The following is a 13,001-nucleotide window of genomic DNA, read 5'->3' on the forward strand; positions in this document are numbered from 1 at the left end:
ACCACAAAAAAATATACTTTTGACAGTGTAGGCATGATTACTTTCCATGCAAACTGTCTTGTTCTAATTTCATAGAGATTGTGCATACTTGTAAATGTATATCTGTATTGCTAAAGTATGCTATTTCCAAGATACAGCAATTCTTTTCTTTAATGGAACTGATATAAAGATCAAACTTTCATAAAAGGCATTCAATCAATGATTGACATAGAGGGGCAGTAAATCATTCTCTCCTTTGCAACTCAAATTGACAGGTTCTGATTGACAGCTCACCGTCAGCTGGAGAAGTGTCTCACCTATTAATATCCTATAAACGACCACAGGCAGCTATTTATCTCCTGCCAAAACTCCTTGAGAATTATAGAAGACTACTTTTACTATGACCTTGAAAGTGGAATGACAATACCAGCTAGTAGGTAGGAGAGAAATTTGACAATAACAGCTTCCTTCTCCTGAATCACTTCAGTAAACAGCTCCTTCAAAGGTGTATTGCCACTATCTTTTACACACTTCAAATACAGGGAACTTCAGCTTCTAAAGATCTGAGGTTCACTTACCCAAATCTAGAGAGCAATTTTTATCCTAACACGAATCACACAGTCTTTTCAATTTACTGAGTAGCAAGAGAAATTACATGGATCCAACATAAGACATTCCTTAACGTACACTTAACAGACACTGAAAACATCTAAATGCATCACTTTGCTGGCAACACCTCAGCACAATATATAGTATTAAATTCTGTTTATTTAGGGTGAGCAGTCTACACATTACTTGAAGATTTAGTTCAGGCTTGAGCTGTAAAAAAACAACTTTACTCTGAGGTCACCCTTCACATAACAGGTCCTTAACTTCTTTTTTGCTACTTTGTTTCAAGTATTTGCTGAACTAAAAGCTCCTTGGGTACTTCTGCTTGTCTTCCCAAGCACGGATGCTCATCCAAAACCACTGTGGCAGAGCAATAGGCAAGATTCAGTATCTGAAGGCCTGTGGCTATCAAAACAGAGAGACATTTTCAGCATGATTTAATACTGGAAACTAAGTGGGAACATGACATGACAGGGCCCAGTTTTACTTGCCCACAATAAACTCTGTATTAATCTTTAATATTATGAAGAGGTACTATTTTTCAGAACAAAAAATTTCTGTTAATGTGAAATTATCCTCAAATTTCATCTGAAAGCACATGTATTTTTAAGCTACAGAACCTATAATGGTGAAAGTATTCACAGCAGCTGACTACGAAAGTAGATATACCTAGATTTGCCTGAAAATCACAAGATGAAAAGCTTTGGGTAGGAAGGGATCTTGAAGTTCATCTAGTTTCACTCCCCCCGCTATGGGCAGGGTTGCCACCCAGACCAGGCTGCTCAGTGCCCCATCTAACCTACCTAGATTTGCCTGAAAATCACAGGATGAACAGCTTTGGGTAGGAAGGGATCTTGAAGTTCATCTAGTTTCACTCCCCCCGCTATGGGCAGGGTTGCCACCCAGACCAGGCTGCTCAGTGCCCCATCTAACCTGGCCTTGAACACCTCTTGGGATGGGGCACTCAGTTTCTTTGGGCAGCTTGTGCCTGTGCCTCGCCACCCTCTGAGTAAAAACTTTCCTCTGAACATCTAATCTAAATCTTGTCTCTTTTTGCTTAAAACCATTCTCTTTGTCCTATCACTATCAGACCACGTAAAAAGTCACTTTCCATCTTGTTTATAAGCTCCTTTAAAGTACTGGAAGGTCACCACGAGGTCTCCCTGCAGCTTTCTGATCTCAAGGCTGAACAAGCTCAACTCCCTCAGCCTTTCTTCAAAGGAGAAGTACTCCAGCCCTCTGAGAATCTTCACTGCCCTCCTCTGGAACTGCTCCAACAGCTCCATGTCTTTCTTGTGTTTCATGTCTTCTGAGTTAGACAAAAACTGTGCTTTGTTAAAATTTGGTTGATTTCAGAGCTCTAACTTCAGTATATCACGCCAACTGCCTAATAACACCTAGTGACACATGGGAAAATTCCAAACAAGTCTGCTAGAACAGATGAAAATAAATCTAGATACAGGACAGTCTTTCAAGCACTGAAATACAATAGATAAGTAGTTAAAAAATTAACCGCTATCACAAATTTTGAACATTATGGCTATGTAATCTATAACTGGAAAAAAAAATCTGCATGAAAATTTCTCAATATCATCTTTACTATAAAAACAGAATGTTATTAATTGTCGTCAGCTTTCTGAATTTGTTAAGAGAGAGATTCTATAATACAGAGTGGTACTTTTGTCTTACTGGTTTCTAAGATGTTTAAAAAAGGTCTGGCATTTTCTAACTTGGATTGTCTCTGCAGCTAGTTATCTATTAAAGGATATGCTGAAGAGACATGAGTAACAACCACATTGAACTTAAAATGAAATAATTAGCATCCATTTGACTTTCAGATATACTGTAATGTCTAGAGAGTGTTCTGATATGTTTAAAACATGTACATGCACTTACTCTTGGGGAAAAGTAAAATTAGAATTAACATACAGTGAGTTGACCTGCCCACTTACAATTAGAGTGAGCAATTAAAGTTGTATTTGTTTGCACACATCAAATCTGTCACATGCAGTTGTACATATTCTTCTGCGGTATCATTTCTGAGCATTCAATATTGTATTTACTTTCTTTTCCTCTACCTAGGAGCAAATTAAAATAGTAATAAACATATACTTGACTGAGGAAGAAAAAATACTATATCACCTTTCCAAAAAGCAGAGTGAAGAAGAGGAAGTATAACAGTGCATAGCTATATGCTGTGAAGAAATTCTAAGGATTAAAAAATATCAAAACTGATGAATATGTATATTAAGAAGTCATAAAGCTGACAGTATGATAGAAATAATTAGAAAAGAGAATAATATCAAGAAAATCCATTGCCTGAACACTGAAGAACTTACAAAGGTTATACAGGTAATAGGTATAATAAACTTACATAGATAAAATATCTATTTTATGTCACGTGTTGTCTTTGTTACGCACATAACTACATACATACATGTATAAAATAGCATGCATAAATGTAAAATTAAAAGTCTACAGAGGAAGTACCACTGCTGCTGAAGATTGGAACTTCGTCGTGTATTCACTGTAATGATAACCAATTAAAACGTATAATAGCCAGTGAGTTTTAGTTGGATGACAGAATATATTAAGAATCAGTTAATGTGAAAGACAATTCTTCGAATTCACAATTATTTGAACCCTGGTATACTCGTGCATATGGATTACTGCTGTACAGAAATGAGTTTGCTGCTTATTGAAACAAAAGAAGATCTGTGTAATAAATCAAGTACTGAGTCACTTGTGTAGCTAAAAGAGCGTTGCTCACTGAAAAAAAGTGGAATCACAAGAATGCTATGAAGCAACTATGGCTTACAAAAACCTGGCAGTCCTTTGTTTTTGATTGCCAGATGTCTGTCTCCTGTTAAAATTGGTTTGCTTCTTGATTGCCATTCCCCTACAAATAGCCAGTCAGTAGATCAGTCACAAAAGCAATGGTCTATGGATGCACTGAATTTGACAGGAATGAACTACATAATGTCAGAACCAGTGTGTCAAAGCAAATATTGATTTTGTTGCTCACAATATTATAAGGGACAGATCAGTTCAGTGTATATTAACCTAATTACTCTTCTCCCCAGGAGCAAGTTTTATGGCCATATACTTACATATGAAATCACTACAGGGCACAATTAAGATTGCTTGGGTACCCTAATGCCTTCTCAATACCTTAATATGTTTGGATATTTTTTCAGTTTAGCATTGACTCTGAATTGTCTGGGTGATAATTCTCAATGTAATTGCAGAATTCCTGTAATGAAGTTTATTGTAAATTACCAATTATGCTATTAACCTTCACTTCAATTTTACATAACTGTTGTCCGGAAACGACTCTGAGAACTGGGGCCAAGTGCTAGCTGATGTAAAGCCTCAACCTCCAGCTAAGTCAACAGAGCTATGCTGACACAGACCATATTTTGTTTAGCCAGCTTTAAACATTGACTAAATTATGTTCTGTGTGCATTATGAGAATAAATAAATAGTGTTACCAGTTTTCTAGCATTCATTCTCAATCTTGAATTCACCTGTTTTGGAGCTACCATTTTATTGACAGTATGTTGAAAGCAACGTATAATTCAGAGATGTCCAAAGCACTGTGAATTACTACAGGAAAGTAATACACTTATACAAAAAGGCAGAATCTTCCTACATATAGTTAGTCTGCTCAAGAGAGATATTAAACCATCAAAAGCTTGGTCACTAAGCAAATAAACAGTCAAAAACTTCCAAAGGTGTGTGTATGTGTTCCTGTGTGCATTTATAATAAACAAGTATTACAGTGTTAAACTAGTTAGAATCCAAATGAGAAAGTATTTATTTATCACCATTAACAAGAAGAAATAATGATGCTTTAGTTTAATTTTATTTACTCATGAGAGTTAGTTAAAGAAATTTGATTTAAAAGACATTTTCTTTTGGTATTGTGAGTAGCGCTAGCCAAATCAAATATTTATAATGACTGAAATGACAGAAAAATTGCAGTAGGAGATCAAGATTTTAGATAGGCATTTTTCCTTGCTAACAGTATTGCTGACTATTACATCCAGTTATTAAGTTTAGAAAAATTAGCCCTTGATTCCTTGGTTTAAGTTTGCATTCAGCAATTATACTGTGTGAATGTATTCATAGTACACAGTTTTCATCCCTGAATGGATGCACCAAAACAACAATGAAGAGCAGTTTCTCATTCCAGAAAACTTATAAATTACAGCTCCACATTTTGCTTTCATACAACTAAGTCACATTACAAAATACTTTATATTTTTGGTTACCTCAAATTCCAAATAATGAAAGCCCTAAAAAGTGTTAGAAGTTTAATATATATTTTTTTAAACATTTTTATTCTGAAATACATAAATGTAAAAAGTTTGTGATTTTTACAGAGAAAACAATGACATACCTGGCAGAAAAAAAAATTATAGAGATTAAGACAAAGCAGAAAGTGATGGCTTTCCTCTACACATACGTATTCTCCATTGTAAAACAGTCATTTTACAGTGATTAATTTTAGACATGTTTTAAAGAAAAAAGTGATAATATTCTACTTTTTAGGAAGCAATGTCATTGTAAATTGCCATCATTGACTCAAACCACAGCTAGAAACCTACCTTTCTATAAACCGTACAGCTTCTGTTGTCAATCTCTGAGTAAGATTCTCATAGGATAGTGGCTGCTGGATTATCTGATGGTCCCTCATTAAAAAGCAGTTCAGGTGACGGAAATGAAAAAAGAAAAAAATCAAAACCGCAAGTGAAATACAGGTTATTAACAGACAGAAGCCCAGTGCTTGGAAAGGTACTTTGAAGAAGCCAATATAATGCACTATTGCCAATGAGGCCACGGTGACTCCAAGGATTTGGATTAGGATGACAAGGTACCTCTGAACCCCTTTTAGAAACACGCTGCCTTGGCCAGGCTTGCAGTCTCTAAGGTTGGTCACAGTAAGCCCATAAAAGTAATCAAATCCATGACTGAGGGGGTGGTGACAGAAGTCATTATTCCTTTCACAGTTCATCCCAAGATGCCACTTTCCTACAAAGAGAGGAGAATAGGGAGTATTTTTGTAGTTAAATAGTCAGTCTTACATTGTGAGCTATTCCAAATATGAAACTATTGCTACCTGACTGATACTGCCCCTTTCCCTGCCCCAGCATTTATTGTGTGGATCCCTATTTTCTACATAACTTTCTTTACACATTCCTCAAATAATTTCTTTAATATCCATTCCTCTTTTTAGCTGGAAATAGTTTGGCACCACTCTTGATGGAGATCATTAAATTCTGAGTGGGCTAGCAGGTCACTGAAGAGCAACAGAGCTCTAACACATTTCCAGCTTTGAAAATGAAGCCTTTGTGCATGTGTAGTTAAGTAATAGAATAAAAATAATACTGTTTTGTAGTGGCTGCTGCTTTCTGAGGAAGAAAAAATGCAGAGTTATGAAATACTTTATCCAGCAAATCACTCACATTTGACTACTTAAAGGAAAAAAAAAGTAACAGGAAATAAAAAGAATAATGAAATTACCAAAACATTTATTACTTAAATTATTCCTAAGTCTCTGAAATTGCATTATTGCTCACTATATATATATATATTTATACATGTACATTACATATAGATATATGAAAAATAACTTGTAACTAGTAAACTGCCACCAAATACTACATCTCACTGCAGTCTGAGTAGGAAATTTTTCTAATCCTGCAGTAATGTTGGATATAGACACAAGGAAATAGTGGAAATAGTGGATCTGATTTGCATTATAGTGATACAATCTAAGTTTGTGCTGATTACAGGTAGTATTTAGATAATTCATTCTAGGACTCAAGGATAACTCTTTATCATATTATTATGCATTGTTTAGCACAATTTGAAATATTTTGTTGTAAAAAGTTCTGGGTACACTTACTAGAAAATACATGAAAGCATATATAGAAATATCCCCTTTCTCTAACCATCCCAGCAAAAGCTCTTACATATCTGCAAGAAAGAATCCTGACTGCAGGCAGTCCCGAACACCTCCCACCTTTGGCAGTAATGAATGAGGGGACTGCAGTATGAAAGAGCATGAAGATGAGGATCAGTTCTGATATTTTAAAACAATACATAGCAAGTGGATTTAGCATCATTACTTCTCCTTCATAAACAGCAAAACTAAGGTATGAAATAGGAATGACATTTGTTGAAGTTCACCCATCAGCAGAAGTGGAGGAAAATACCACAGTAATCATTAGTCTAATTGAATGCTCCAGATCTCCTACATACCTAGATAGTCTTTGATTAGAAATATATTCTGTGTTTTAGAGAAGTAGTTAGAAATACATTTTCAGGTATGCTTAATGTGACAGTGAAATGGAGGCCTTCTATAGCTTTCTCTCATCACATCAAGAAGATTTTACCACTTTTTACCAAGAAAGGCTCCTTAACCCAAGCAGATGTACTGATGCACTGCTTTTCATGGACAGGATGGCGGTAATGCTTACTTTCATTTGGCTCAGAAAACACTGTGACCAAAACCAGAAAAGTTTTACTAAATTTTCAAACAATAGAAATGGTGCCATAAAGGATTATCTAAGACTACAACTCTGAATTTCATTGCCAGTGACCAAAGGCACAGATTTTTGAAAATAAATGTTTCAGTTTTTTTCTCTTTGAGAAATAATTTTAAAGCCCAATATATAGCAAATTCAGCATTAAACTATCCTCATAAAGTTGGATAACTGTAATAAATATAGTCTTATAATCATGAGTATACAAAAAATCTTAAAGTTTTAAATTTTTAATTTCCTGCTTTTATTTGTTAAACTCAAAGCACCTATAAATAGGTAAAAAATATATAAGATAGAAACTCAAATAAATCAAATATATTTTCAAGGTGATTTATTATGATAAATAAATAGAATAATTTAAACTGGAGCAATAAAACTAGACATTGCAAGCCACAACAGAAGAATCTTGCAACAAAATATTCAGGGCAGGTGAAAACTTACAAAAGCTTACTAGCAAGCTCAACACCTTCTATAATCAAGATGAACTTGGGCTTCAGAAAATATTTGTTTGAAGCAACTTAAACCATACATAACAGAGAGCAAGCTAGCTAGGCAAAGGAACAGCACTGGTTCAAATTATACCAGCAACTGTGACGTAAGGACAAAACTGCCATTTTTAAATGGCTCACGAAGCAAAGTGTTTTGATAGGGCTTGCGCTACTCTGAAAAAGTAAGAGATGGTTGGGTACACAATATTGTTTTTCTTTTATTTTTGCTTCTTTAACTTCTCCATCATTCCTTGTGACATTGCTTTTTGCTAAAGTCAAGCTTCATCATTTGGACCAGCCAAACCACATACAAATTTCAGCAGATTCTACCAGACTTCTGAGTGAAATTAATGTTGTTAATTGTACATGATGGGTTCCTTGGTAGTTTGAGACCTAGCTTTTTTCATTATCCTTCTTCCACAACTAAAATTTCTGCAGAGCAAAAGCAATGCAATAAAAGACAAGTGGATGTGAGAAGGAAGTCCTATACAGCTAAAAAAATTCATTTGGAACTCAGATTTCAAAACTCGGAATGCTGGGTAGGCTGTAGCAATCCATGCTTTCCTCTACTTTTCCCTCAAACAGCTGAAAAGAGAGCAGTCTGAAGGTTGAATTGTATACGCTCACGTATTTGTATCATTTTCTGATCTGCAGATAAAAGGTAAGATACAAGATGCAGACCAACAAGCAAATAAAAATATTTTATGTGCTCAAAGAAATGCATTTATACGAAACACATAGCAATAATGATAATATGAAGTACTTGTGCATATATTAATATTGTAAGATTTTAAACTGTTCTGTTAAAAACTGTTCTATTAATTCCACTACATAGACTCAGCCAGTCTTTTAGTTCTTACTAATGTGATGATGTGTTCAAATATTGCAACATATCATTCTGGACTAAAGGTACAAATTCCACTTTATAAATTAGTATTTTTAACTTTGGAGATAATCGACATAAGTGTATTTTAAACTTCTTTGAATGCTAGACAATGCATCAAATAATAGTCATAATGGAAAGTTGACTTTTAGTAAAGTGTGATTGAGTACAGCTGTAGGAAGAACAGTATCAATGTATTTATAGCAGTAGTTAAAACAATACTGATCCACCTGCAGTGGATTTTCTTAGATTATGAGTAGCTATTTCCCTCAAAATATCAACATTTCTTGCTATTATCTACAATCTTTAACTGGTGAAATATTAGAGATTCCATGTATCTAAATTTTTTGAGAAAAACTTGGTTTTATTGCAGATCTTCTGAATTAGTCTCCACCTACCAGCTCTATCGGATGCCACCTTCTTTGTGCCACAGGGGAAAAGCAATGAGGTAAAAAAAGTGTATACACAAAAAAGATTTACAGCTAAAATATATTCAAGGATGCATCAAGCAAGAGGAAACACATATTCAGAGCAGGAAAAAATACAAAGAGATAGGAAAATACATTTAGGGAGGGAAAAAATGTCCTTAGAGACTAAAGGGGAGAGAAACTTGGTGAAAAAAAAAGAAAAGCAGTGTTGGTACAGATCTGAGGAACAGAAAAGCTTCAAACTATCCTTATGCCAATCCATCACAGCAGCAGAATTTGGCAATTAATTGTTTGGGAATTGCTGAGTTAGACTGAACCAAGCAAAGATTCCCTGACCTAGAACAGTACAATGTGAGAAGAATACCAGCAAAGTCAGAAAATAGACTGGTTGGGAATCAGAATCTGTCTATCTAGTCTTCAAATCTACATAATTTTTATTTCTGTCATTTACATATGCTTATCCTTAATTTTAACACTCTTCTTGATTTTTTGGAAGCTTTCATTATACTCTAAGGGTATGGTAATATTACATCTTATGGTTTCATAGCTATCATTCAGGCTGCTTGGAAGAACTGTTCATTAAGCTTCATGGAGATAACTTCTGGAGATCTAAGTGGCAAGCTGTCATATTGCAGTGAAAATAGTTAAAAAAAGAACATTAACTAGGTCAGCTCCAAAAAAATGTTTTTGCATTACAGTGCTCGTCAGAAACATAAAAATGATTTTTTTTTGCAGTCTTAATTGAATATGGAGTTAACTCCAAGATGAACATGAGAAATTATTAATGAATTTTTTCCACCATGGTTCAAATATACCTGCACTAAATATATTTATGTTAGGATCTCCTGTTATTCTGTTTTCAGTCTGGCAGGACATGAAGTTACTTTATACTTTCTAAGACTAAAGTATAGATAAGGGGGACTTTTCAAGTCAGGAACATCAGTACTGAATGATCTACATAATACAGATATTTTTTAAAAAGTTGTATAAATTTGGATGCATCCACCTTCCAAACGAATGTAGTAACATTCCTGCATGATGTTCTCCAAACAACTATTTCCTCAAAATTCCAGTGAAGAAAAGTGTAGTGTGTAGATTAGTACTATTTCATAAAAATAAGCTAAATTGTAATCAATGTGGAATAAGTCAGCGGCTAAACTAGGAAAAAATAGAACATTTCACATTATTTAAATCTGAACCTTTGTGATATTAATTCCAGTTCTGTTTAATGTTGATTTAGTGGGATTCCTTTTACCCATCAATAGACATTTACTCATCACTGGACATTATGATTCATTTAGTTGTTTGAACTTTCTTTGTAATACAAGAGAACACAGCTTTTTATTAAAAATCTACCATATATTGAGATTTCCTATACATGACTAGGAAGAAAATACAGACAGCCCAGGTACAACATTATCTATTTTATGAATATCCAAAAACTGGTGAAATTAAACAAAACACACCACCGTGCTGACTTGTACTCTGGAACCCTTCACCGTCTCTACTTATATTGAAATATACTTTATCTATACTGAAAACTTCTCAAGACTCTGATTTTCAGTCTGTTCACCATGTTAATTTCATATCTTGCAAATGAAACTACAATTACTCAAGAGAATTAGACATACTTACATGATTTGTGCTTCACTTATGCATGGGAATGTACTTAGCATTGTGTTGGTGAACAAAACTCATTATCATGCTGTGGAGACCCTTAATACAGATCCTTAATACTCTACACAGAAAGCTAAGGTTCTTTTATTCAAAAGAATGAAAAAGTGCTATATATTTATGCAATCTTACCTATTAGAGCTGTTGCATAACCTCTTTGCTTCAGGAGTTTGGAAAATGTTATTTCTTCAGAAGGAAGTCCCCCAGAAGAAGCAGAAAATAAGAAGACACCAACTCGTGAAAAAGCAGCCATCCCTAAAGACAGTGAGAATGAATGAGACTTAGATAACATAGCAAAACAGTTTTCATTCTTTATCTCTGAACTCACATTTTTGCATGAAGTAGTATCGCAAAAATGACGTATTACCAGCAGTCACTATGAAACACTATGTGGCAGATCCTGACATCTGTTTAGCTGAGTTTTTCCTGTATTTTTACCAGAAATTGGTAAGTGGTGAAAATGAAAATTCTGTCACTATAAATGTGGGGTCAGCCATCACATAAATTGCTGAAGCCCTCCTGTAGGTATTCTAAGATATAACATAACTGGAAGAAGTTGAGCTTGCATAATTTGTTTTTCTTGGTCATGGGGAAGGAATGGAGTTGAGGACACTTCCTAGGTTCTTCTCCCAAAACTTCCACTTCCCTCATACATGGTTTTCTTCATGACTTTAAGGTTATTTGAAAAAGTGCTCCAATAGCATGAACACACATGACTGACTTCCAGCCTGAGTGCATCAAAGCAGCATCAGGCATCAGCTAGTAAGATAACATCTAAATAAGGCACAGTAATTTCTATACACTGAGAGTCTGAAAACACTAACTTGAGCTTATAAGCTACTCTCAGGATGATGAACGAGAGAGCTCAGGTTCATTAAAATTGGATCACTAGGATTCCAGATGAGAGTTGGCTCAGAGTACAGACAGACAGAACACAGGATATCTATGCAAATCTGTGCAGATGTATCTTCAGGAAGTTTGAATTATGCAACTTGTATGATTGCAGTGCCAAATTTACATGATTGATCTAGACAACCAGAATCTTCCCAAAGGTATCCATTGTGGTTAGAAGAGAAAAAGACTTGTTAGACCAGTTTATTAAAGAGATCACCCTGTCTTTCAAATGCTGACTTCAGCTTTTCACCTTGCACAGCAACATCAGTTTTATTATCAATGGTTTAGGCAGTTTTAGTTACCTATACATATCCATACTTCATTTCAAGGCGTACTTGGATCTCTCATAACTGAAATCCATATAATTCCTTTAAGTTATCAGAAACAAATTATAAAATCATGATTTATTTTTTTTGTCAGTATCTTTCTCTGAGTTTGTGTCTAATCAAATACTATATTTTGGAATATTTTTCTGCAGCAGTAGGAGTTTCATATTACTTTTTTTTTTCCAAACTGCGATTCTAGCATTTTCTGCAATAATTTTGTACTAATTCTTTACTGATGTTTGGGAGTAGTCCATATTTAGCAATTTCATAATTTAATTACGACAAAGTTCAATTTTTGCATGCACATGGAAATTATTAGGTGTAACTGAGAACAGATCAGTTAAGAACAAAAATCAGTTCAAATGCTAATTTTTCTGAAGAACAAGGACTATAACTGAAAATGATCTGTGGCTTTACCTATGGTAAATATTAATAGCAATATAACTCTAACAGATATATAAAATTTTCCTTTGCAGCTGAATGTAATGGAAAATTTAGCAAGTTATGTTAGCTGGCACTTTTGCAGAAGCTTGTTACATGATTTGAATGAACATGAATGTATCAAGTAGGCTCCAGAGTCTTGCTTTGCTTTCATTCCCAGAAGCAAGGACAGGATGTTTTATCACTAATGAACAAGTGATCTGATTAATGTATAATGATCCCTGCTAAAAATTATGTTGAGAGAATGTTAAAATTGCATGCCTAAGCACAGAGGAGATCAGTCTCAGCACACTAAAATAAACAGGTTCTACATTGCCTCAGATTTGCTTTTTATTTAAAGAAAAGTTATATGCATTCATAGGACACTTAATACGGTGTATGGCAAGATATGAAACAAAACTATTTAGAAAGAAGGGAGATTTTTCTGCATTCTTCTCAGTTTTCAGGGTCGCCGGAAAAACTTAACAAAGAGACTTTTTCAGAAAAAAAAAATCTAAACCAAAACGTTTTACAGAAATAGAATTATTCCAGCAGAAGAATGTGGTTTCTTCCTTTGTGTCTTGTTTGGTGCATCTCTATGATGTACAGCACTCAGGCTGCCACCAATACCCTAGCAGAAGACTGAATACAACTGAAGAGGCGAACAGCTCACAGTTTTCGGACAGTATAGGAAGTCAATGGAACTTGGTTGCTCCTGCCATTGAACAACCATAGTCCAATCTTTTCTC

The 13,001-nt window shown here is 34.7% G+C and overlaps 1 protein-coding gene across 9 annotated transcripts in view; it reads right to left on the reverse strand.

Moving 5' to 3' along the window:
- STS (steroid sulfatase) overlaps positions 1-13,001 on the reverse strand; it is a 113,488-nt gene that overhangs the window by 74,787 nt on the left and 25,700 nt on the right. For all 9 annotated transcript variants that reach the window (XM_021411070.1, XM_021411032.1, XM_021411009.1 and 6 more), the window contains 2 exons: positions 10,745-10,867; positions 5,199-5,622 (listed from right to left, as the gene is read on the reverse strand). In XM_021411070.1, coding sequence (XP_021266745.1) covers positions 5,199-5,622; positions 10,745-10,867 — 547 coding nt within the window. The remainder of the gene's footprint in view (positions 1-5,198; positions 5,623-10,744; positions 10,868-13,001) is intronic.

Source organism: Numida meleagris, chromosome 1 (assembly GCF_002078875.1).
Source record: "Numida meleagris isolate 19003 breed g44 Domestic line chromosome 1, NumMel1.0, whole genome shotgun sequence".
In the NCBI taxonomy this organism is placed as follows: Eukaryota; Metazoa; Chordata; class Aves; order Galliformes; family Numididae; genus Numida; species Numida meleagris.